This window comes from Photinus pyralis, unplaced genomic scaffold (assembly GCF_008802855.1).
Source record: "Photinus pyralis isolate 1611_PpyrPB1 unplaced genomic scaffold, Ppyr1.3 Ppyr1.4_LG7, whole genome shotgun sequence".
Taxonomy (NCBI): Eukaryota; Metazoa; Arthropoda; class Insecta; order Coleoptera; family Lampyridae; genus Photinus; species Photinus pyralis.
This window is the reverse complement of record NW_022170738.1, coordinates 29,536,061-29,563,558: the sequence shown is the minus strand read 5'-3', so window position 1 is coordinate 29,563,558 and position 27,498 is coordinate 29,536,061. Positions and strand designations below refer to the sequence as shown.

The window sequence follows — 27,498 nt, the reverse complement described above, 5'->3', positions numbered from 1 at the left end:
AAGCCACGGTGTTTAATTAAACAAATATCGTGCCAACAACGCCCTCGAAATTAGCGTGATCAAAAATACACACTCTGGCACTCTTTTTAACGTCACGAAAACTCGCCGCAGTAGCCTCGGTCTTACGTTGATTCCAATATTTAAACGCAACCGGCAACCCTACTTCTATATACTATAAAATTATCTTCAGAATTTTCAAAAACACCGCCAATCACAGTTGGACTTGATAACGCCAGCTTCGAAAGAACGCGTCAAACCTTCCCACTTACGCCGGCAATAACGCGCACATTGTAAAAACCCTTATCTCGTAACAGCGGTAAAAACACGTCTGCGATTTCGTCCGATAAAAACTCCTTATCGCAAACGACCCAGATGCCCCTACATTTTAACTACTCGCTTTCGCACAGAATTTGCGATCGAACCAAGGAAATGCGACCCCGCCCCTTTCTTACTATTGTCAAAAAAACTATGTACTGGAATCATTTGTGCCACTCTCCTTCTGATTACCGGTGGGTGGAGCCAAAAAATGTGATCCCGCTCAATCATGCTATTTTTGGAAAATACTATAGATATTTAATTTTCATTTCTGCTACTTTTTACTTTCCGACTACATATAAAGTATGTATAAAGGATCAAAGTATTGTAAATTGTAATCGTGATAAATTTTCGATATGAATATTGCGTTTTCTGGACGTTTTGAAGCACAGACTCCAAAAAAGTGATTTTTAGCTTGACGTCTGTGTGTGTGGTTCGTTTTTTGTGACCACGATAACTAAAAAACCCCTGAACAGATTTGGACGAAATTTGGGGTGCATATAGGGTGGTATGGGGAAACGTCCTTTTATGGTTTTGATCCGTAACCATCTTCATGGTTGTTGAGGGTGTCAAAAGTTTAAAAGATTCATAACGGCTTGAAAAGTTTTTTTTTCTTTTTTAACTTACCTGGCCAAAATGGCTTAGAAAACTCTACAAAAAATTCATTAGTTTTTTTGTGAGTTCCTTTGGTTTTGAGAAGTTTTGAATTGAAAAGTTAAACTATTTATTTTATTTTTTAATTTGCATTTTCCTCTAAAAGTAAGCATCAAAGTGAAAAGTGTTAATTACAAAAAAGAAGGGTCTTATGAGATCTACAAAAAAACTTCTACACTTTTTGCGTCGGGTTCAAAATAAAGGCGCTAGAGGGTATTTTCTAAATGTTATACTATGACCAAAGATAATAATTGCAATGACTATTAAAAGTAGTTGGAAAGTCAAGTCAGGAGTTTACCTGACAACTATAGTTTTCATAGAAATGGATGGGGATGAAAATGTGACCCTTCATTATTTTTGCTATTTCTCCAAAAACATTTGGAAGTGCTTGTGCTTCACGCATATTGCCGTTATTTGGGTTGTAGCTTCTCAGCGAAATTGATTTTTTTCCTAGTTCACAAGTCAGGATACGGTACACCATAGCATTGAGTGCAATATGCAATGCTCTGTTCTTTATTGTATTATTAATTTTTATTGCAAAACGCTTGCATTCATTTTCCATTGCAATAATTTGTTACATTTGTATCTAAATGTTTAGTTAGCTTATGTGTAACATATTGGGAATGGTTTCAGAAGGTGTATAGTACAGTCATGTGTACTCTTTAGTACCTATAGCATATATCAGAATTTTACTTCATGAATTCTGTTTGCATACTGAAATCAATTCTTGAAATAAGGAACCCAAATATGAGATGTTAATGTGTTTATTTAATTTAAAAAATACCTTAAAATCCATATAATTTTTTTTATTGTTTTAAGTGAATTTTTAAAACAGTTTTTGAAGTAGGAATTATGAGAATCAGTAGGTGTCTAAAACTATCTAATGAGAAGGTTTCAAGTAGAGTTTTGTGTATTTACTTTATTTATTGTGTTACTTGAAGGTTAATTTTGCGCCCAACTATTATCATATTCAAAATCTTTCAAATACATTATCATAAGTTGTGGAATGTGTAGGTAATTGTTGTCCAAAATGTCTAAAATTGAAGCACTTACAGAGTACCTAGTAATAAAATATATAGCAAATATTTGAATTAATGTGCAAACGTTAAACGTATATTATAATGAATTTGCTGCTTGGCTACACAACTTCGTCCATACCTTAATATAATTTTTCATCTAAAGCAGGTACGAAAAATATCACATTAGAACTTAATATAACTTAATATGAAATATTGATTCCTGTATCTAAAACAATTGCGCTAAACTACACATCATCAAATATACCCCGCGGAGGTGGACCGACTCTTTTATAATTATGACTTTGATATCCATCCGAAAATCTAGGATCTAAATCTTCACTACTATCAAAACGTTCATTAATAATCTTATGAGTGCTAACTCCAAATCGAGCACCAATATCTTCGTTACTATCTGGTGGAAAACTGGTATCCACATCGCTTGAATTAAATCGTGTACCCTCGTACGACTCCACATTACCGCCCTCCTTGAGAAGGTTCGACCGAGTCGATTCTACAAGTTCTCGAGTTACAGGCCGAACTAGAAAGGATTGCGTCAAAGATTAGCGATAACCTGACATAACACTTACCTGTATCAGTACTATTTCGAATTCGATACCGACTGGTGACGGGATACCGCTGATTAAACTCGTGCTTTCGATTCGACGACTCCTCCGCACGCTCACGCTTGCGTTTTTCTGTAACAGAAAGGTGACCAACGACATTTTTGGTGACAGTTTACCTCTTTTAATAAGCTCTCTGCCGTCGTCGACCAAATCCGTTGTAATTTCGTCATCGCCGACAAACTGATGGAAGCCGATCACCGAGAGAAGTCGCGCGCCTAAACTGAAATAAGTTGCCAGACAAAACAACAGAATTGCTATGGGAAAGTAGACGTTAAACCCGTCGGATATTATTGCTATGACGTCCATGTGTCCCATTATCTGAGGAATTAAAAGTTGAATCTAATTCTACTAAGTGGGTCAAAGTGGACACTTTCTAATGGAAACTTGAGTCTCAAACCGTATGGGCGTTTCTCGGATCTTAAAGATATGTACCAACATAAATTGAATAGTTCTAAAAACGCCCTACAGGGATAAAACTATGAGAAACATGAGTTCCATATAAAAAGCATGTACCTACTTTGACCCACTCTGTCTAGCAAATAAATTACCTGTGTGTAGTAGGTTTCGGACATCTGCTTTTTTATAATATGGCTGTCCATGTGAATTAAACCCAAGAAATTTAGACACAGCGGCGGTGTTAATCTACTTAGCATCATCCCAGAAAAGATCAAGCTATATTCGTTAGTCTGGTGATGAGGTGCGAGATAGTACAAATTTAAAACACGTATTTTCAATACTGTCGAGTACGCACAGTAGCATAGATATAATATGACAATTGTTGACATTATCTGAAACAAAATTTAACGCATGTAATCTCACTGACCTGGGATTGTCGACAACAGAGAAGCATACATGCATATCCCTAACAACATATTATAGTTCAGAAATTTCGACACACCATACATTGTTATTTTTGGCCTTTATTTTTGAGTGGGCGGGGTTTCAGCCGAGGTTGCTCTACCAACTGTCTCACTTTAACCTTGAGTTATACGGCTGCGCCAACATCAAGCGTCATTATAAACTCAATTAAGGACGACATACGAATTAAAAAATTGAACCAGTTATGAAATGAGGCAACCATGATTCAGCTATTAAATATCAGAGCTCGCAGCATGTTTTAAAATCGAAAGATAGTGACGTATTATCTTTGTAGTAAATAAATTGTACTGCCACATCGTGTCGAGTAGATGGTACTATATCTACTTACACAATTGGTTTGTGTATACTCTAAATTAAATTACTTTTACATGTTGGCTGCCATGACCTTGTGCACATTCCTTTGCTTATTTAAAAGAGATAAAAAACAGCTGGTTGATATAGATTAAATTGCATTTAAAGGTACACGCAAAAACCGATTATGCACTATTACCAGAGGTTATAATTCAACAAATTCAAGGTATGATTTTTTGTTCAAATACCTAGCCCTGCAGTCGAAATCGCAAATAAAATTTTTGACGTTCATTTGTTAATATTCTTATAATGCTTTGACGTGGTGAATTTAAAAGGATACATAGGGGAATTTTCTTTATTTACAAAAAACTATTTGTTTTTGTTTATTTTGTCATACCTAACAATTTGTAATCATTATTTTCACTAATACTTCATACTATGCGATCAAAAAAGAGTTGTTGTCGTCACTTGTCGAGTAACCTTTGGAATTTTTGGTTACCCAGAAAATCGGCGACTTGATTGTCAATCCTTTCTTGATGGCTCGTTATATGATAAGCTGGAGAAATCCTACTCGGGGGTTATCGGGGGCGTAGAGTCCATCTCTGCCCTCGAAATTGACAGAGGATGCCTAGGGGTGGCGCTACGAGGGTGCAGTGAAGTAAAAAATTTGCTTGTTACTCGGGGCAATTCATATTTTTTACTGAAAATTCACCCCCGCCCCCCATGATCTCTACCCCTGAGCATACCCGGAGAATTTGGACAGTAGATCTGGTCTCTGCGCCAACGAAGATAATAAATGCATTTTTGCACCCCTGTGATTTTTAGGAAATGTACGTAGGATAGACATAGGATAAGAGCAGCGTTACACAATCTTGTAAATGTAAAATTTCCAAACGGTTTTAACTACTTGTCTTCTTTTCCGGAGGGGCGGAGGGTCGCCCACACACATTCAAATCACACATGTCATTTTATCTTAGTAAACGAGAAAGGAATGTTGGCATAGGTCACGTTTATGTACTCGTCTTTAGACAAACAACCATTCATTGTACCATTGAATAATAAATCTGAATAGAAGGTCAGTGAGATAGGAGAAAAGGTGGCCAGTATTCTTTATCTAGAATGTGCTGGTATCGTACGGCAAGTAACAAAACGTGATTAAAGGAAACTCTTCAACATTTTTTAATTCATACAATATAGCCGAGATACTCACTTCAAAATGAGTAGAGAGGTGAGAGAGAATGTTTTGACTACGGTGACATCATGCCATTGATAAACTTACGCACGTCGGTAACTGGATACCTTTGATACAACGATCGTCTAAATACAGTTTTCAGATGAATATCCGACTTAATTTTTTAACAAGTTATAAGTTCTTAATTCAATAATAATAACAGCGTTGTTGCAGAACGTAAAAAGTCAATTATTGGATACAAGATAATTAGACAACAATATGCTATGATAATATGATAAAGGGTCCGTTCACTTAGCCAAAAATGAACTAATTTTTTTTACGTATTGTGCCTCAATAATCATTTGTGCTCAATAGTGCATTTATTCGCACCGTTTGTGCCTTTTTGGTTTTGGAGATAATAGGACAATGACAAATCAAATGGAGGCAACTTAAATCGTTATTTTTTTGTTATTTGTGACATTTTCAACTAACTACATACGAAATTAGATCATTCACTATAGTAGTAGGCGAGAGACACTTTGTCCCAAGGCCCATTCACCAAACGAGTACCTATAACTTTTGTTTGAAAAGTTATTTTAAAATTTTGTTCCTTAACTCATCCTCATTTTCGTTGGCCGGCCAAGAATTGCAGTGGAACTTTTTTTTCGAATTTTCAAAAAGTAATTCCAGATTCGTGATTTTTATGTTCAAAACCCGCCAGGCACCAAATTTCGTCGAAGCAGGGGTGCGCCCTTCCGTGATAGGAATTTTGAAAATTTTTTTCAAAATCGGAAAGGGCATACCCGAAAACCCGAGCGAAAACCTAATTAAAAACGTGTCACTCATCTTTGTAACTGTTGTGTAGTGATTGTTTCAGGTACGGTGAAAATTTTTTTGCGGTTTTAGGTCACTAAGTAGGTCTATTTTAAGAATCCGCCCAAAAATGTCTGCAAAAAATACAAAAATTAAATTTTTTAAAAATATGGGCATGTAGCACATCGATTTTAGGGTTTTGAAGTTTTCTGAATTTAAATTTTTAGTTAAAAATGTTTTTGGGGGCATTTTGGAGGAGTGGGGGGTGTTTTTAAGGGGTGGGTTTTTATATTTTTTCAATATTAACGTGTCGTACATCGATTTATATGTTTTTATGGATAAGGATCCCGAATTCCATATCAAAATGGAGGTACAGCAAGTTATTCAATGTTAAAAAAGTAGAACGACGCCGACAGACGGCCCGAAAATAACATAAAACGCGCGGTACGCCTCGCCCGCGCTGCACGACATCATTTTAATAAAAAGATAATAATTTTGACGCTATCTTGTATATCTTTCTAGGATTTATTCAAAAATCATACTTTGACATCAAAATTGTAATCTCCACCCCAAGAAACCTATAAAAAGACGTATTGCACTTGTTATAATTATTATCTTTTTATTAAAATGATGTCGTGCAGCGCGGGCGAGGCGTACCGTGCGTTTTATGTTATTTTCGGGCCGTCTGTCGGCGTCGTTCTACTTTTTTAACATTGAATAACTTGCTGTACCTCCATTTTGATATGGAATTCGGGATCCTTATCCATAAAAACATATACATCGATGTACGACAAGTTAATATTGAAAAAATATAAAAACCAACCCCTTAAAAACACCACCCCAATCCGCCAAAACGCCCCCAAAAATATTTTTAACTAAAAATTTAAATTCAGAAGGCTTAAAAATCCTAAAATCGATGTGTTATATGCCCATATTTTTTAAAACTTTAATTTTTGTATTTTTTGGCCGCCATCTTGAATTTCTCAAAATGCTCAAGGGTGTCAAGGTGGCATTCTCAAAGTAGACATCCTTACGAACAAAAAACCGTCAAAAAACCTTCACCGTACCTCACTTCCAGGTTACGCCAAAAATCCTAGTTTGGCATCCAGACTATTAGGGAAGCGATTGAAGAATGAAAGGACACGTCACGGAGAACGGCAGCGACCGCGCGGTACGGCAATAGTGCTGTCGCTTGTTTACTTACATGTTTTCTATAATATTAATAATTAAGTTTGTGTGCCAATTAATATAGTTTGCGTTGAGCAGTTTGTTGCTGCCCTTTCTTCCAGTAAGACAACACAAAAGTAACTGGTGATTGCTGAGAAAAAAATTAAAGAACTCCAAATATCACCACTTCTTTGGGAGTGGCTCCCAAACGAAACACGTTTGACCCTCGGTTTATTTGAAAAAAAGTGCTTATCTTGAACCCCTCGGCCCTCTATCACCCAATTTTCACCCTGTATAACCAGAAAATAACTAGAATGTGCACATCATGGCGGAGCCCATGCTAGGGCCATTTCTACCTCTATGCAACTGTTTGATCAGCGTGTGAGTACCCTCTTCCGACAATCCGATCTTGAGGTATAAGGGAATATACCTGATCACGATAAGAGGTTGAGGAGGAGGGCTATGGTTGGTAGAAATTAATTCCATTCGTTGAGACTCTTTTCATTAGAGTATCATGATGAAGGATAAAACCAGTTCCACCCCCCCACCCTCTGATCTCGAAAATGACTCGCCCGGAAAAGCTATAGTTTGTACAAATCAGTTTCTTTTGATGAGACCTAAGCGTTCACTTAGCCCCAGGCTTAGCCCCCATTTGATTTTTCCTATTATCTCCGAAACCAAAAAGGCACAAACGATGAGTATGAAAGCACGATTAAACACAATCGAAGTACTACGCAATACCGTCGATGAACTAACAAAAAGTTTAATTTTTGGGAGGGCTAAGCGTTCACTTAGCCCCCATTTGATTTCTTCGATTATCTCCAAAACCAAAAAAGCACAAACGGTGCGCATAAATGCACAATTGAGGGACAATACATAAAAAAAATTGGTTCATTTTTGGGCTAATGGGGGGCTAAGTGAACGGACCCTATGATAAATGTATGTTCTCTTGATTTATTTTTTGACGGTAAAAAACATTCCATTGAATGCGATTGACGACTGCGTCTTTTCTCTTGCTATGGAAATTCATAATAGCTTTGAAATTTCTTATTCGATCCGTAAACTCGAGAACTTAAGCCGTTCTCTGCATACGACTAGGAAAGCGCTTCAATAGAAATTATATGGGTCGAATAACGTGTCTAGGTGTGGGACTTAGTATAACATTTTGAGTAAATTGGATTCTATACCGTGTTGTTAGGTGCCGATGTAAAGATAAAGGACACATCTATGCCTCTATTGTAACAGATTTTTGATTTAATACTCGAATCTTGCATAAATAATTGTAGAAGTACTTGATATTTATGGTATTTTCAGGTGCCGTAATTATTAATATTTAAAAAATATCAAAAATATGTTACAAGAGAGACGTAGAAAAAGGTTTACAAGCAAACGTGCCGGCATGGCGTTTTCGAGTCTTCGTTTCGTAAAAGTGCAATACAATTTCTTTCATGAAGCCGATTTAAAAAACCTTTCATTTCACATCATAATAGATTATATTGCACTTCTCTCATTTGAATTTTAAAGTTGTTGTTTAAAGTAGTACTTAATTCCAAATTTTGTCTCAAAAACATGTTATTTGTGCATTTATATATGGAAACAGCAATTAAACAATATCTGTAAATGCTCGCACAACTGAGACTGACAGTATATTGCGTATTCTGAAATAATCCCAAAACATTGTATGTAGGTACAATAATAGTAAAGTTTAATTTCGATCTTAAAGTCTGCATAAGGTAAGATCGTTGGAATCAAGATTTACTTGTAAGTTGATAACTTTGACGTCATTTCCTAAGAGGTGTGCAAATAATAACATGTATTACGTAAGCATAAGTTTGTAAATACAGAGATAATATTGCAATACGATCTTCACCTGCTGCTATAACGCCCACGCAGTCTACGAGATAAGTACGCGAAAGTAGCGTCATCTAAAGAAATCTAATCGCTTTGATTCAGTTGAGTAGGTGGTATAAAACCTCGATTAAAATTTAGTTACTTTTAATAAGCGGAGTTTGTCCCAGAGGGCAACCTACGGAGAAACTCCGTTAAAGTGGACCCTTCAAAAAGCATTGCGTTGTCTTTCTATTCAGATTTATTATTCAATGATTGTACTCAATGACATCATAATCGGATGCAGCAGTTCCTTTAATATTTTTTACAGACGCGCGCCAAGTTAAGTTGTACCTTAGCGACATCTAGAAATAAATAGCTGCACTACTGCTGCTTGCCGCCATTGTGATTGATGTAACTTTTTAAAAATGAAATCTTTGAGAATGACTCCTGGCCGCAATATTGGATTTTAAATGACAAAACTTTCAATATTGAAAGAGGAGGCGCAGTTTTACAGCGACTGTACTTTAAAATTCAACAATTGCTTAAAATAAAAAATAAAATTTGCCCTCTTATTTTAGCAATATTGTAGTAATTACTGTCTTTCTAATAAAACCCTTATATAGTCGCTCTAGAGTAATGTATGTAGAATTTATATTTTCAAAACCAAGCTAAAAAATGATTGTATAAGCCCAGGAGTCATTCTCAAAGTTATATAATTTTTTGCGCGATCGGTCATTTCTGACTATTTACCATGGGCGTTTCCATGACAGTAGTAGAATTTACCAGTTGCTATGATTACGACGACGTCAAAATTACTTACCGATCTAAAAACAGAACAGCAAAAATACTTACCGACGCCTTTTTAAAAATCAACAGTCTTACATTACATTTAATCTTTAATTATTGTTAGGTACATTAAACGTACAATTTGTGGGTTACGTTGCGCTAATAAGCCCCCCAGGTATGATCATGAAATTGATAGAAATGGATAGAGGACACCTTAATTACACGTTATCAGTTAAAAAATTTGCGGAAGAAGCCTTACATTTTTCACAATCTTCATTCAAAGTTCACTTCATTTCGTCGTAAGTTAGGTTATATTACTCCAAATTTCATGATTGTTTTTCAGTTGGTACTGGTGTGCTTAACATTCCTGAGTGCCAACTTTAGTTAGTTTCTTAAGAGGTTATGTTATTTTTCCACGATTTAATTAACTTTAAACAATGGTATACAACTTTATACATGTGTTTTTAATTATACCATAATAACAATAAGTAGTTCTCTACATCCTACATTGCTAAGCAGCGATTCATGGAAAATGCGAGTGATGTTCCTTCCCCTCTCGATCGTATTAGGCGGTGGATGCTAAGCGGTGATCGATACGAAAAAGGCGTTCCAAGTTAAGCGGCGATCGGTAACGTACCTGCGATCCATGGAAAATGCGAGAGATGTTCCTTCCCCTCTCGATCGTATTAGGCGGTGGATGCTAAGCGGTGATCGATACGAAAAAGGCGTTCCAAGTTAAGCGGCGATCGGTAACGTACCTGCGATCCATGGAAAATGCGAGGAAAATGCGATGTTCCTTCCCCTCTCGACCGTATTAGGCGGTGGATGCTAAGCGGTGATCGATACGAAAAAGGCGTTCCAAGTTAAGCGGCGATCGGTAACGTACCTGCGATCCATGGAAAATGCGAGAGATGTTCCTTCCCCTCTCGACCGTATTAGGCGGTGGATGCTAAGCGGCGATCGATACGAAAAAGGCGTTCCAAGTTAAGCGGCGATCCTAACGTAGCTGCGATCCATGGAAAATGCGAGAGATGTTCCTTCCCCTCTCGACCGTATTAGGCGGTGGATGCTAAGCGGCGGTCGATACGAAAAAGGCGTTCCAAGTTAAGCGGCGATCGCTAATGGCGATCCATGGAATGCGAGAGATGTTCCTTCCCTTCTCGACCGTATTAGGCGGTGGATGCTAAGCGGTGATTGATACGAAAAAGGCGTTCCAAGTTAAGCGGCGATCGGTAACGTAGCTGCGATCCATGGAAAATGCGAGAGATGTTCCTTCCCCTCTCGATCGTATTAGGCGGTGGATGCTAAGCGGCGGTCGATACGAAAAAGGCGTTCCAAGTTAAGCGGCGATCACTAACGTAGCTGCGATCCATGGAAAATGCGAGAGATGTTCCTTCCCCTCTCGACCGTATTAGGCGGTGGATGCTAAGCGGTGGTCGATACGAAAAAGGCGTTCCAAGTTAAGCGGCGATCGCTAACGTACCTGCGATCCATGGAAAATGCGAAAGATGTTCCTTCCCCTCTCGACCGTATTAGTCGGTGGATGCTAAGCGGCGATTCATATGAAACATGCAGGAAGTGCCCGGGTTTCCCCTCTCGGTGATCGATACCAAGAAATTGTTGCCACATGCAACCTTCTCTACGACATCCTTCTTCCCTAATGCATTCAAGTTTAGACTGTATACGCTTCAAAAAGTGGTGTTATTAAAATGTCAGTCACATGGAAGTGTCGCTTATTTGGTGTTTAAGTCAAACAAAACCTAAAATTGTATTGTATATTATACCTGTTGTACTACTTTTATTACATTCTATTAATTTACACGTTAAATCCAGCATATTTCCTTTTAGTAGACGAAGAAGTTAACATAACCTCCTACAAAAATTTACTGTCACCTTTGTTTATTAGTGGAATAAGAGCTAAACCTTAGACCATATAGTACATGGACTGCTAATTGTAACTAAAATATGGTCAAGGACATCGCCTGGGTATGTGAGTTTCAGGGTAAACGAGTCTGTCCGAAGTTGTTCGATGAGACACGATTTGAGACTGTCAACCTATAAATTAACAAACGTCAATTAATTAATCGCCTAGATATCCCAAAAAAACAAACTTATTCTTATTTGTGGACGTATACGTATAGCAAATAATGAAGAGCATTTAAAGCTTCCCGTACTACGCGGTTACTATAATGCTGCTCTTTAAGCGATCCTAGTGGTGTTCACACGACTTTAGTTTACCCTGAGATTCACATACCCACGACTACAGTGCCCTCTATCCGTGACCATCCATTTTGTATTGAAAGCATAAGGCGAATAGCAGTCCATGTACTATATGGTCTAAGGAATAAACACAAAAAAATGGCTAGCTTGATAACTGCTTTACAGATTATCAAAATAGTAGGTCTTATGCACAGTAGGCACTAGCGCCAGAAATAGTTCACAAATACTGACACCTGAAGGGTTGTCAAATATCAAAACAAATTAAAGCTTCAAGAAAACAAATATCGTTTACATATAAAAAAAACGTGACCAGTTCTATTGTCTTTTTGTCGCAAACAGAATATAGGTAAATACTCAGATTATGGTGGAGAAAAATAATTATGTCTGGAACAATTATAGGACAGAAAAAAGAAATTCAGGACGGAACCAGGGAAGAAGGAACACAAAATAGGTTACCAAGGATATCTACGTCGAGGGTGGCTTCTGGAGTGAGTCGCATACAATATTTTCATAAAACCTTTCAGTTGCCTGGTGGCAGGCAAGCGTACCGCTTCCACCGGGTTGTCGGAAGCTCGGCGTAGAAAACGATGGTGACAGGAACAAACGAACGATACCGCAACGACTGTGTCGTCAAAGTTGGAATCCGGAAATCAGGATAACTGTCCGGGCATCAAGCTGATGGTAGGTGTGATATGTCCGCACCAGGGGTGGCGGAATGACTTTCCACGAGTTACGTTACCATCTGGTATAGTATATTATAGTTATAGATGATACACCAAAAGAAAAGGCTATAATAAAGTTGAATTAGGAAAAGCAAAGGAATGCAGTACGAACCTCTAACGGCGTTAAACGAGCCAAAGTAATGATCGGTGCCACATGTGCTTCCAGATCCGCTTGGCGAAAACCCAGAATATTCCCAAGGGAAAGAATAAAACACCCTTTTGGTAATAAATTTAGGTAATTGAATCTTCAAAGTAAGTTGATCCTTCCAAATTTAAAGGCTTAAAATTTTCTCACAAAATGAAGATGTAGCAAATGCACACGACAATCTCTTATTCAAAAGTGACCGGAAAAGAAAAGATAAGCGAAGGAATTTTATCAAAACCAAGGACGACTGGACAGAAGAGTGGACAACAAGAGCATAGGCAACACAAAATACTTCCGAGAAAAATAACACCGTTATAATATATATTTTATATGGGAGATTTTTAAGAACTTCTTTCCTAAATAACGGCGAAAGTACAGGAAGGAGAAAAAAATACTGCATCTGTTCATACTTTTAGTTATAATTTTCCGTTTTTCAAAACCGTAGAAATCGACAAAATAAAAAATTACATAAATCAGTTATGCTTTGGAATCTTTTAACAAACTACAAGCGCATCGCATCTAAATTATCGTTGTTTGACGTCGAACGATTTTCATATTTAATTCTGTTTCGACTAACCGACGCAATAAAAGGCATCTTAGGGTAATGTTTTTTTAGAGAATGTATGCTGCATCTGCATTTGTTTATCATTTTCCGGAATCAGAGTACCTACATAATCGAAGAAAAAAAACTGATTTGAAGAAGATTTGTTCCTAAACTTATATTCGGATTTTCCGCTACTGCAGCCAAAACGTTGAATGTATTGTCGTTTTCCTGATGGTTTTGACGGACATTTTGAACGTTATTGCACTTGCAGTTCTTTAACTAATTTATAAACAAGTATAAATTTAATATACGTCAAAGGCAAATAATGAAACGTGATCGCTGTTTTTTTAGGTAATTCCAAGGCATATTTGATTTATTGTAAAATGAACCATTTTATTTTGTCGATTTCTACGGTTTTGAAAAACGGAAAATTATAAGTATGTAATAGTATGAACAGATGCAGTATTTTTTTCTCTAAAAAAAACGTATTTAGACTTTTGCTCTAAAATAATTATTGGAGCTAGTAATTGACTATAAAGAAATTACCATTGAAATCCCTATGCTGCGTCGCGCTAGGCACCACCCAGTATATTTGAATGAATGTTATTTCAACCAAAAATTTGTACCCCAGAAGGAAGTTATTGTGGAAACAAATTTCCAACTTTTCAATGTAAACGCCACCTTAAAAACTGCAACTAAGGGATTGTCATGACCTGCTATTAATTTCTCGTTATCACAAGACAGACGAACGCCAACTACTTAAAAAATGAGCTGCTGATACTGAGTCACCTTTGGAAGAATTTTTGTTTACATGGGAAATCGTACCTAAGTTGAACTTCCAAAGGTGACTCGACAGCAACACATTTTTGATCGCCCGTTACATAATGGCAGATAATATTAAGGGTAGTGTCAATAGCGGCAGACCGCAGACGTGTTAGAAGTTGATAAAAATTCAGAGGAGTACGAGCATGCATGTGAGAGATAACCACGCGGAGGATGACGAACAGAGATAGCGATAGATTTATGCATCCCTTCGAAATGAGCCTTTAGTTGCCCCGGATTAGATGGAAAAGATTTTTTTATAAATTAAGCCAGATAGATTATCCGATTACACGAAAACCTGATGAACCTAAACGAAACTCGTCCAGGGTATAAGGAAACGTGGGCTAAAGTTTGATTCTCTATAAAAACCACAAGCAAACCATTTTCTAGATCTAGAGCGGCAGTATGTACATACACTAAAAGCCGGTATTGTAAAGCCATACTTTTAAGAACTATGTTGTCAGCTAGTCACCGGTAACGGTGTTGTAAGGTTTGCCATTACATGTTTTTGCAAAGAATCACATCATTTTGCAAAAAGATCTAATATCTTAACTTAATCTTAACAACACTATTAGCTGACAACATAGTTAAGTACGGCTTTATAATCTGCCCACTACACCGTACGTATTATGGCCGTGCTATGAACGTATCAGGCACAGAAAGTGACACTACGCGGACTACTATGCCCATTAGAACGTCGGTGACAAAACGGTCTAATGGGCATAGTATCATACTTTTCAATACAAACAATTTTTTTCCCTGACAATTTCCTATTACAGTCATGGTATGATACGTTGTAATGGGCAGACGCCTTTAACGTTGGAACAGACGATTAACGTAAATGTTGCCAACAAATATGGAGGTATAGATTGTTTTACCAATAAATTATCTACCAGAAAAGTTTGGGCGAATCCGAGAGAGAATAATTCCATCGATACTGTTATTTGAAAAAATCCGAAGACACGAAGACACTAATGGAATTATTGCAATTATAGAAGAATTCACTTGGACTTTATAGAAATGAAAGACATCAACTTGTAAAAAAAGTAAAGTAAAACCGTTTTTAACCCTTCATATGTAAAAAAACGTCGAATTTCTCAATGTTTCCACATTTATTCAAGGTCTCCTGTGAAAAGCATTATCCGCAGAATGTGCCGCGCTGGAGCCTATGACCACTGCCGAATTCTCTTCAAGCAACTGAAGATTTTAACGATTTATTCACTATACATATACAAGTGCGTTGTATATGTATATGAAAATAAATCACAATTCACTGCCAACAAAGACGACAATCGTAGAATGCTAACACGCCGCTATTCGAATTCCTGTGTCCCTCACCATGCCACTTCACTCTATGAACATTCATCAAGATATATGGCCACAAAACTTTTCAACCATCTTCCACCACACATCCGCAACTGCGCCTCCTCGAGCGAGTTCAAGAAAATGGCCCATAACCTGTTCGTCGATCACCCCTACTACAGTATTGGAGAGTATTTGGTTCAAAAGCTGTGATAACCTTATTTTTAATGTTTGTTTGTTACTGTCACTTTACTGATCTGTCTCCATGTCTTTTTACACTTATTTGTACGATCACTAATTGACAATCCAATTATTACTTAATGTAATCGAAATGGAATTAAAGAAAGAAAGAAATTATGCATAATACTCACAATTTTCGCAAATCTAAAATAAATGCGAAAGCATAATAGATAGGTAGAGAATGTAATAATTTAATTTTTTTTCCACATTTGAAAGTTAGGAAAATTAGGAGTGAAATAAATCACAAATTTTGAGCTAGTCGTCGGTAATAATTCATCATTACCCTTATTATTTGTATGATCTAGGGTTTCCAATTCCTGTTTTACAACAAACTGTTAAAACACCAATGACCAATTATCATAAGACCATAAAATTTAGTTCTCGCTCATAAGATCTATATAATCCAAGGATTAAATTTGCTTCGTTTTGTAGAAGGTATATGAAACACCAGTTGATACGGCATTCAAACGACAGAAATCTCGAAACTTTGTAGGCTCATACACTCAGACAAATATTACGATAACATAAAGTGTTTTCAATAATAAAGATTTCGCAAAATAATAATCGGCATCTACCACAATTCACAAAATCTAGTGTACGTATTGTATTATCGTATGCATAACAGCATAAGTATAAAATGCGTAGATAGATAGCTATTAATAGTAATACAATTCGATTAAAGTGTCAAAACTGATTTATCATAATCCATTAGATTTAAGAAAACTGATATTGATCAAATCAGGAGCCTTCGAATCTCACTTACAATTCAATTGTGAGTTATCAGTAAATTTGGGTTATCTATTACAAATTGAATTTTGAGTATGATGAGAACTTCAGTTAGATAATTTATCATTTTGTAAGATCTGAGAGTTCAAAGATATCTACACTTAAGAAAACCGAAACGCCAACTTATATTGCTATATATGGGACAGTTACCTGTAATGGTATCTTCCTTTTCTTTTTCTACATCCGAGAAATCCAAAATTCCCTCGTTCACACTAACGTTACTAATTTCCGTTTCACTCTCACTATATTTAGGTTCCTTAACGTCGGCCTCCCATCTTGCCAATCTGCCCCAGGTCCATTCTGCATCGGTAGTTATCCACGTAACGAGATCTTCAAGTCGCAAAACTACCTTTTCAGAAATGGCCAACACTTCATCCTGTAACAAACAGATTTCCGTGAATATCGTTTGAAATAAACGTCTTAACGAATCAAAAATGTGAGTGTATTTATGATGTTACCTATAAAACTAACGTATTCAAATAATTCCCATGTAGATGAAAGTTTAGGTTGGCACAATGAATAACTAATTCGTTTGTGATTGCCTCAAGTTATCTGATCATGTATTATTAATATTATTTCGTAGCTAATATTAAAGTATGAAATGAATGCACGATTATAAACGCCGTATTTTCAGTTGAATAATTCAAAATTCTCTACAAATTAAAAGCTTGTATAAGAGCAGATAGATTGTTGCCATAGCAGCGATGCTTTTTCTCCACATTCAACCCTCGTACGGTTTGGATTTCATTACCTTGAGAGAGATATTCTGCAATTTCATTATTGTAGGTAGTTCTTTTTAAAAGATACAAATTTATTGTTATTGATTACAAAGAAAAACTTGTCCGGTGGCAGACAAGCACTTAAATACAGAATATTTATTAGGTTATGTAAATTTCATACAAATTTTGAGAAAGAATTGTCAATTACGTACAAAATGGTCAAGAATCTAGGCTATGAAGATAATTTCCGAACATGAATCAATAAATACTTGCAATAAGGCTTTCAGCAACAACGTTTAATATAAAATCAATCTTTGTATTCGTAAAACAAACAATGCATATGCACTTTGTTAAATTGTACATAAAAGGAAATCACATAACACGTGCAATAGGTATAAACTATAAAGTAATATTCACAATCTACCTTATCAAATTGGATATTAAAAATGTTGCAATAGAAGATGAAGACGTAGCAAAGAATTTTCCCTTTGATCTTTACTCAAACACAAGCGAGTTGGTAATAAAAGAAAGATCGGCTCGTAATCAATGGTGAACACGACTAAAGAACTTAATAAAATCTACGTTATCTTTTTGTCGTAAATTCTTGTCGGAACAGCTTTTGTAGATTTTAATACAAATCGATCTCGTCAGAGACTTCTGAAGTAAAAAGACACATACTACAACCGCCGTTTTAAAATGAACGTAGGGTTTTGGATCTGTCTAATTGAAAAGATAATTTTTATTATAAATAATTGAATCACGTATTTACTGTCATCTAACATTCAGCACAAACAAATTCGATTTTTAAATGCATACTGGAATGAAAATTTGTAAAATTAAAATAAAATCGCCAGTTGTCTAGGTGAAATTCTCCCTGGGTTTACTGCGGGTAAGCCAAGTCGTAGAAGAATTCTGCAGAAACACAAATAGCCGCCATAGCGGAAACGGCCTAATGCATACAATATATTTGTAAAGTTACAAATTATTAACAATCTCAAAATTGTAATAAATTACGTATTGCCATGATTGCCGCAACCCCCTTGCAATGTTTGGGGTTCGTGGCGAGGATGGTCCTCGGTGTACGGTACCTGTTGGTGGTTTGTTTAAACCGTGGTTCGTAGAGTGTGCGAGATGAGGCCACCAAAATCGAGAAAACCAAAGGCGACACGAGGTTCGCAGGGTCTGCTAATGACTAAAAATAATGTTTAAAATGAAATATTTCACTAAAAAGATTCGGAACTGAGGAAAAACTGAACGGGTGTTGTTTACAAAGGGCAAACTTAATTTCATTGTTCTACCAGAAGTGGGATTCGGCTAAGTTAAGACATGTGGCGAAGGTCAATCAAAAATTCTTCGGTAAAGTACCTAAAAAAATTATGTAAAAGTGGACGGGGTCCTAGCCAGTGCCTCAATTCAAGACTTAACCGTCGGTATCATGTACTTTCTCTGAAAAAAAATTCTTAAACATTTTTAAGAAGAATTGTTATAACAGCAAAATAATTACAAGTTAAGAGTATAATATGTACATAAAAAACTAAGTAAGAAATTCCGTTTTTCCGTACCCCGCCAAAGTTCTTTCGGGATGCACCTTAAAACACCTTCAAAAAACCTACGTTCTAAATGTAAAGTCTCTTTTCGACTGTAAAACATACAATCCTGTTTTTTCCTGTTCTCGTTTCCGTGGGAATTTCGGAAAGGGCTTTACTAACTCGGAAACTTTCGTGAGCCTACGTCCAACCATTCCCCCAAGTTTCAACGCAATCGGATGAACGGTTTAGACAGGCATAAGAGACCGACAGACAAACAAACATTAATTTTTGTTTATATGGACCCAATAGACGTTGTATCGCCTATCATGACCTCGTATATATGAGTACATTGACATTATCTAACATTTCCATATACATACCATTACAGCGTGCACATTTTAAATTCTTTAAAGGTATGTGAGTTAAGAGATGCCGTGATGTGTTGCAAAATCACACAGTTCACATTTTAAATATTTGAAAGTATGCGGGCTATGACTATGAGAGTCTGCAGCAAAAGTCAAATGGCTTCGTGGCGCACCAATAGGATGCGTGATCATGCGCGCCCGGTACAGTAGTTCATTGTATGATCACCAAGGCAGTGATTTTATGCAAATGCATATTTTACATTAATATGCCATGTGTGTGCTTTTGGATCTGGGCTGATCAACTTGAATAGAGTTCAAATAACCCAATTAATTTTTGCATAGTTTGCATATTTCAGTGCCCTTGTGCATAAAATATTATCAAGAGCATATTCAAGCATTTTTGATCCCTGTGTAGTTATTTCTAAAGAATTTTTGTCTTTGGCCTATTATAAAATTGCAAAGCAAGAAACTTTTGCGCTTTCCTGTTCATAAGTCGCCGCCACGCGTTTTGTGTATCTTAGTGAGTCATAAATTCCGACGATTGCATAAAAAGCTTGCAGTTTTTCCGTCTGCATTTGTAGTCGCTGCCGTAATTATTAGTTTTTCTTTGGAATTTTACGAAGCAGTACCTACTTAGTAGCATTTTCCTTTTCGTTCTTATCAAAGGGTAGTGTAAGTTGAAATTAATTAGTTTTTAGTTATATTTTGTGATTTTTTTTGAAAAATATGCTATGAAGTTGTTGCAACCTGTTGTTTTAAATACCAAAATTTGTGGAAAAATTGTGCATTTTAAAAGAACATGATGCATATTTGGTGCATAATTATCACTATTTTTGTGCATATATATGCGCATATTTCTACATGTTGAAGTGCATATTATTCCTTGCCTTGATGATCACACTCTGCACATTTTAAAACATGTCATTTCAAAATATGTCGCAAATTTGTTGCAAAATTCTAATGTGTACACTTTAAATCTTTTGAAGTATTGCGTATTTTTAAGCGACACAACACGTGATTTACAGTTAATCGAATCGCGAATAACCTATACCTATCACTTTTTAGCGCATTTCCACAAAAATAAAAAAAAATGCGCTATTGTGGCCACTTTGTTCGTCCCTCCGTCCGTCCATCCGCTCGTTCGTTGAGACGCTACTAGTTCTTTATCTTAAGAGCTATTGTTCTACTTTTTTCGCTATTTGGTTCGTTATGGTGTCGAGGCTTGCACCAAGAAAGGTATTTTTTCTGCGTTTTTCTGCGTTTATTACTAAAAAAGTTATTATAAAAAAACCAATAACCAATAAACCATTTTTAATTATTTGTAGATGAGGTTGTAGATTAAAAATTGAATTTCCAAATAATTTAATTAATATTCTGTGAGTCTGTCACCTACAGAATATTAATTAAATTATTTGAAAATTCACTTTTTAATCTACAACCTCATAGGAAAATATGTTTACCTTATTTATAATACTTAATTTACAGTAGCGTGCAACTGGAGTACGGATTTTTCTGCTGGTTGTACTAAATGTTGACGAACAAAAAATCAAATGGACGGAAACTTTTGGGTCTTGTAAACGTAAAGAAATACGGTTTAACCTGTTTGAAATTTCACGCGATTGTACAAAATCACACAATCCGTCGGCAGACGAAAATAAGTTATTTGCGCATGATAAAGGCAGGCGAGGCCCGGACTTAAGTACTCTTCTAAGTTCACAGTTCACTTCAAATGCACGCGATTTAAAAAGTTCCGCTTGTTGGCGTGTATGCTGGCAAGAGGGCGCTGTGCGAATAACACGAGACACAACTGTTATGTAAATAAATTAAGTAGGTATTCTGCGTTCGTAATTTCCTTCACTTTTGTGTTACGTGTTCTTAAAAAACATCACTGCTTGCAAACCCCAGGGTGGTTGCTCGTTTAAAATTCACATGTACAGTTCGCAATTTTGTAGTTATACCCGATTTTTTCCTCGCAAGGAAATAACCAAGGAATTTGATTGGGAGCGTTTTAACGCAAAACACCTGGCACTAATATTCTCGTAAGTTTCTTCACGATCCAAATTCATTCTGTATATGTATATTGTTTATCGTTTCTGACCGACGGTAACTTTTACGCCTGTTGACCTAGGTGCCAATAGCATTAATCTATAAAGAACCTGCATACAAAATTACAAAACGGTTGTCCGCTTCTACATAGCTATGGTCGATGGATCGTCTAGTAGCTGAATTATTTGTCGTAAACTTCCTTTTTGACAGAAAAAAGTTCGTCTCACCCGGATCTACATACCTACTCTCTCTCTACAGTCTTTGATCGATGCAACCACAAACTACAAAACCAGATGAAAAGAATTGCAAAGCAATGTACGTTAGTAAAGCAACTTTCCTTTAAATAAATGCGATAAAAGTAACTATAATATTGTGGTATTATGTTTAGTGACTATTTAATGCCTAAAGTAGACCCTGTTCTTTTAACAGCCACCTGTCGCGTATCGGCAAAATCCGGTGTCAAAATTAATTGTAGGTATGTACAGTCAATAATTATTGCATAAAATGTTTCAAATATAAGGGTAGTAAAAGAACGAACAGCAGAGCGAAAACTAATATAATAAACGCTGACGGCATGATATGTGTATAATTCTGATAAAAGCTCCAGGGGAGCTGTAGCAGCAAACAATGGTATTGATTTCACAGAATTGTATTAATGGAATATTAAAGTTAATTTGTGTAGCTTTTCCATAAACAACATATACGGGTGAACCGACGTAATAATCCAAACAAATTAGTAGCACATTCATTAACGCAGTGTAATTCCCCTACGTTAAAGGAGTCTCGAAAATAAAAATACAAAGGGAAAATTCTTCCCTTACCCGTACGAGTTTACTCGCTCATTTCAACCACTTTCGGGAGCTATAAAGTTAACTTTCTAAAAGTTGTAAGCCGAGTTGTTACAGAACGCTCCCTCAGAAAACGTTTTTCAATTGTTAACAGTCTCTAATTACACATCATAATTAATTGATTTTGACGGTGTTACTTGGAATAATGTTCATGGCTCCTATTTTATTTTCAATTCGGGATTTATTGACTGAAATTAATAATGTTGTAACGGGTGTATGCTTGAAAAACAAAACCGCAAACAGAAAATGTATAGACATAGCGCATTTCCCATGAGAAAGTTGCTCTTACACTCCCATTGTACATTTATTTATCTATATTATTATTTATTTATACATATTTAAATTTTCTCATTGATGAATTCATCTGATTTTACCTTACTCCAACAATGAAAAAGTAAAATGTCAACGCAACCCCTATGTGATAAATGTGGCGCACGATTCCGCATAGTGTGTGCAAGAGTCTTACCTTGCCTAATGTGCATGAGCCTATTTATTTATTTTATTTTGCCTTTATTTTTGAGTGGGCGGGGTTTCAGCTCAGGCTGCTCTACCACCAAACCCACTATATATTTATAAATATCCATGCCCGAACCCGGACTCGAACCAGGGACCCTTTGTACCGCAGTCCAGCTTCAACTGAACTGGGCCACACGGGCCTATGACGCGGTCTCGGGTAAAACCCGCTGAGTGGTCTATTCGCTCGAATCGTGATTATCATGATGTCGACCCAATACCAAAAATATAAGGCCTCATTGCTAACAAAAGCAGTTAGGAGGTGATCTCGACCGACAGGTCCTTTCTCAAATAGGTATGAGCTCCATCTTAACCCTTCAGAATATCATCTCTAACAACTAGGGTTGCCATACGTCCGTTTTTATAACGGACAGTCCGTTGTTTTAAAACCGTCCGTTTGTCCGGTCCGTTAAACCACCTTGTCCGTTATTTATTTTCTATTTAAAAAATTTAAAAGCTAAAGATTAATCTGTAATAAATACATTTATAATACAGTTGGCTCCATCTAGTAGGCAGTTTTTCTTTCATTGCGCAAAGCGACATCTATGCGTGTAAGTTCGACGTCGGTTCAGTGTAAAAATGATAGATCCTCTCGGATTTCCCGCTTAGCGTTTAGAGTGTTTAGATAGAGTAGCTAGATTTTTTAAAAAAAGTGTTATCATCTGAAAAATATGAGCATTGATACTTTTAAGTTTCTTTAACCTCAAAATGTGTTTTATTTTGTACATATAGTGTCTGTATTTTTTTTTAAATAAATGCAAAAATGTTGATTTATCTGAAAGTCAAATTGCTGTTGTGAGGCAAAGGCAACACAAATTACAGTACGAAAAATAGGTATCTGATTTTCTATGTGAGAGTGCTAAAACTATTTATGTGAACTCAAATTTTGTCAGGAGAGAATCCCTGCCCCCACATCCCCGATCAGGGCACGTACCCCATATGTCCGTTATTTTTCTTTTTTATTTATGGCAACCCTACTAACAACGCATTCAATCCCACTCGCCGACGGGAGTGTTGTAGACAGGTTCGGAATTGAAACTCCTGAGGACTTGTAATGACTTGGTTCTTTTCTTTGATGGTACAGGTAAATTCCCATGTGAAAATTGTTTAGGATATGGATGTCTATTCCAGAGATTCGCTAGGACCTTAAAAACGAGTGGCAATTTCTAGGCAAAGAAGAAAACCTTTATTATCTACATAATGTAAATAGCATGTCTCGTGACTAACTTCTCGGCATTCTCGGACAATGTTACAGAGTAGAGATATTTTACAGAAGGATCAAAATGCTTTGGGTAGCTTATTCGAAAGAAACCGAATGCAATTCATATTGTCGTAAATAGAATCAGTTTTGGTAGCTATTCCACAATTTACTACTCCGCATCATAAGCAAAAAGAATCGCAAAATATCATTTTGAAAGAGAGGAATAGGTATCTAGAATAACTTAAAAAGTACATTTCTTGATTGGGATAGTGATAAAGGAAGTGTAACAGTTTAATCTACTTGAAACTTTCACATATGGCTGGCGTCGCCGCCTCTCCCAGGATTTAGCCAACTGTCGTGGGGATGCGTCTCTGGTAGGCACTATCAAGGGCGTTTCACCACTACTTTGTAGCCATCGCGCTGGGCCGCGACATATGTCAAACAATGTGGTGGTGGTGGTGGTGGTTGGGGGGGGGGGGGGGGGATATCTGGGTGTTATCCAACCCGAACGGATACGGCCACAGCTTCGCCGCTGGAATATCTGCCTTGGAGGGAACTCTGCTTTCTGGCGATAGCTTCTTCTCCGGGCGTTCATTAGTTTCCGATGTTCCTATCGTTTGGTATCGTTTTCCCCTGTGTTCCTCCCCTTTTTATTATTGTCCTCTCCCTGCGTTACTTTCTGTCCCCTCTTCCTCCCCCGCTTGGCTACTTGTGCTTATGTCTGATTCTTCCTCCACCTCCAGTATTCTTCTGCTTTCTTTCTTCATTTGATGCTTGTCTCTGCTCCACTAATTCGATTAACGTTTATTCTACATTTTAAAATGTTATTTATTACACTATATCAACGAAAACCCGAAACGAGAATAATGAAAACTGTAAAAGCAGATAGCGTGTAAATAAATCAATACCGCCTCAAGATACTAACAGCAAAGGAAGAATCGGTTATTGATGTCCTAACAATAAAAAATATAGTTTAAACAGCGCCTTTAAATTTACCCTACCTTTATCACAAACAATTATTATTATAATTATTAAATGAACGCCAGGTAACGAAACTGAAACAGATTATTCTCAGGTGTTACAAATGCATATACGCAATACGCGAAATATGTACCATCTGAATATCCTTAATCCTTCAGGATTTCTTTCGTTAACAGAATTAGACCCCATGTAATTATAACGTTCTCCTTCTGTTGTCCTAAACGCCGCGTCGTACTCACGTAAATTTTCTCTCATTGCCATGGATAATTTGCTAATAAGCGAGTTTAATTTTTCTACCTCTTAAATTAAAACTTTTAATCATTTTGGTTGAAAATCGATGCGATAGTTCGCAAAAAGTAGTTTTTGTAACACTGTCTTGTAGGAATACTAAATAAGTTTTTCCCCGTTAACGGCTGCTGGTAAAACGACACGACTTACAATTTTCGATTAAAAAGAAAATAATTTCAGTTATTTGCATTGCATAAAAAGACTTGATAGAGGAAGAAAATTCGTCAAAAAAGTCAGCTAACGAAAGACCTCAATAAATCACTTTATTGTAACGCGGCGTCCTTCACCTTGAGTTATTAAAAAGGGCTAACGGGCAATTATCCGAATTCGGCAAACAATAGTCTGGAGCTTTTGAATTTCATATTAGTAGGTAAACTAATGAAGAAAAATAGACTAAAATGTCTTCCGTCGACTGTTAAACTTTCAGGACAATATTTATGACAGGAGTTGGCGAGCAAGGCAAAAGAAAATACAAGAAGCGAGTGAGATCAATATTAGCAAACAGAGGAGGTTGCAAATTAAAACTTTTTACAAAGTACTACGGTTAACATTCAATGAGGGAAATCTAGGCGGTGGCCTATTTTATTTATTCTATTTCCAATTTCCATTCCAGCCTAATTTGGGATTAACGATTATTATTTTAATATTAGGTATTACATAAGTTTATCCTAAAATTAAGTTACGAACCCTTAAAGCTTAAAATAATAAAAGTAAATTGAGAATGAGAGTATGAAAGGAGTCTCAAAACATTTTCTTTTCAGTTTTCAAACTAGTTTGCACAGTTCAAAAGTGCCGGAGAGTATTTTATAGGCGTGATGCACGTCAGGGTTGTATTAAGGACTGCAATAAGATCAATACAGCGCGTTTTTGGAAACGGAATAACTTCGATGGTTCTAATAATAAATTCCATTCGATTATTATTATATTCAATTTGCATTTGCGTTTTAATTAAACTTCATGAAATTGGGTCATTTCAGTAATCATGTATTCATTATCGATTAACATTTTGACAAATGAATCTTTATTGGTAATTTTTATTTAAAATTTAATTACATTTACAAAACCGGACATTAGTATTGAATGAATTTCGCGTTAAACAAAGTATTCGGTCGAACCTGGAACTCAAAACTTATTTCCTACGGAAAGCCGGGGGTTTCTAATGAATGCTGTTACACCATACATTTATAGCGTCATGTCAGCATTCAAAGGAAGCTGTTAACCGTAATCGACCAAATAACAAAACATTACAGTATTACATTACGGATTTGCCTTACGATACTCTACAGTTTACTATATTATGCGCTTTATTGATTAGGTACAACAAACACAATAATAAGTCATTTACTTTTTTATTATCAACTCTCGAATCTGTCTCTTTGATAGGCGATAAGTTAATTTATACAAGGGCGGAACACAAAATTTATTTTCATAAATAAATGTGCAATAAACTAGACACGAACTGTGACTACAAAAGATTCACGGACGTTCTTTGTAAATACTAATGGGACTGTATTAATAACCATCAAAAGGACGAGCCACGTTTTTAATACTGCTGCTTTTAAATTGGTTTAAATATTTACCCCGTAACCAACAAATTTTCATTCTACCAGTTTTTTAGGCAGGACAGGGAGGTATACGGCAATCTTGCGAACATTAGAACGTGATAGGAAAAACCGAAATGAAAAATTTAACAAGAGTTTTCATTTTGTATTGCTGTCTCTCTGTCCGACCGTATACGCGATAACGTTGCTTATAAACGCCCCATCGTTTTGAAAATTGCTAGACATGTTCTTAAGGATATAAGAAGGGTCGCACTTGTTATCGGATCAAACCGTTATAACCCAAAACTGCCCATTCAATACTCCCAACAAAAATATTCCTTAAATAACTCTCTTGGAAAGAAGTTATGATTTTAAATTGGAGGGGGTCGGTTAGGTAAGGTTCTCCCGAGTTTCAGACTGTAACTCCAGCGAACATGGCGCTTTATCAAAATTTATTGTTTCTATTTTTACAACTAAAAATGTAAAAAAAAAACAATTAGGTGGATACTTTTATGGCGATGTTTGGCATTGATCATACATTCATACTGAAAATTAAAGTTCGAAATTCTCAACTTGTCGGTTGTGTGCGAAAATTAAAATTAGGTTTGGTATGTCGTGACCATAAATATACAGAGTGGGTTTATTAACGCACATATTTAAAATGAATTGCCGGGGCATGTTCAGAGACTCTTAAGGTTACAACCTAAAAATACTTTCAACGAAATTGCAATTGTTATACAGGGTGATTTATATCAGTTGCATTTTTTAGATAAAACCTCCTGTATATTATTGCATATTTTGAGTCCTTGGATTTAGTGTGACTTTATGTATCACACATGATATCTAAAATGAGTCGTTTAGCCGCAATTCGTCATTTTTTCAAAAAGTAGATGTCGAGTAAAAATTGACTATCGCAGTTATCATAAAATTTAGAAGCCCGTGACTCATTCATTCAAATGGAGGGTATTCTGAAAATAGATAGATTTGTATAGTCAATAATTACCGCACACCACTACGTTCCGTTTCGGGCAAAATTGACGCATTTCAGAGGGTTGATCTCAAGATTCATTTTTCACCCCCATCACAAACTAACCGCAATCAGTTAATCTGTACGAAACAAAAACTAAGTAATATTTAA

At 36.3% G+C, this 27,498-nt stretch overlaps 1 protein-coding gene across 1 annotated transcript; it reads right to left on the bottom strand.

The window, feature by feature from the left end:
* Window positions 1-1,868: 1,868 nt before the first annotated feature.
* LOC116175377 (LMBR1 domain-containing protein 2 homolog) lies at window positions 1,869-8,627 on the bottom strand. The gene is made up of 6 exons (XM_031493455.1): window positions 8,620-8,627; window positions 5,320-5,326; window positions 3,160-3,399; window positions 2,728-2,929; window positions 2,576-2,683; window positions 1,869-2,526 (listed from the first exon to the last, which is right to left on the bottom strand). The coding sequence occupies exons 3-6, from the start codon at window positions 3,394-3,396 to the stop codon at window positions 2,234-2,236; spliced, it is 840 nt and encodes a 279-aa protein (XP_031349315.1). The 5' UTR covers window positions 3,397-3,399; window positions 5,320-5,326; window positions 8,620-8,627; the 3' UTR covers window positions 1,869-2,233.
* Window positions 8,628-27,498: the final 18,871 nt, after the last annotated feature.

Excerpts from the sequence above, each read along its gene's own strand:
- LOC116175377 (XM_031493455.1), bottom strand. The coding sequence starts at position 3,396 with ATGTCAACAATTGTCATATTATATCTATGCTACTGTGCGTACTCGACA. Across the intron at positions 2,930-3,159 it reads CCGAAACCTACTACACACAG|ATAATGGGACACATGGACGT; the intron begins GTAATTTATTTG and ends TTAATTCCTCAG. Across the intron at positions 2,527-2,575 it reads TCGAAATAGTACTGATACAG|TTCGGCCTGTAACTCGAGAA; the intron begins GTAAGTGTTATG and ends AATCCTTTCTAG.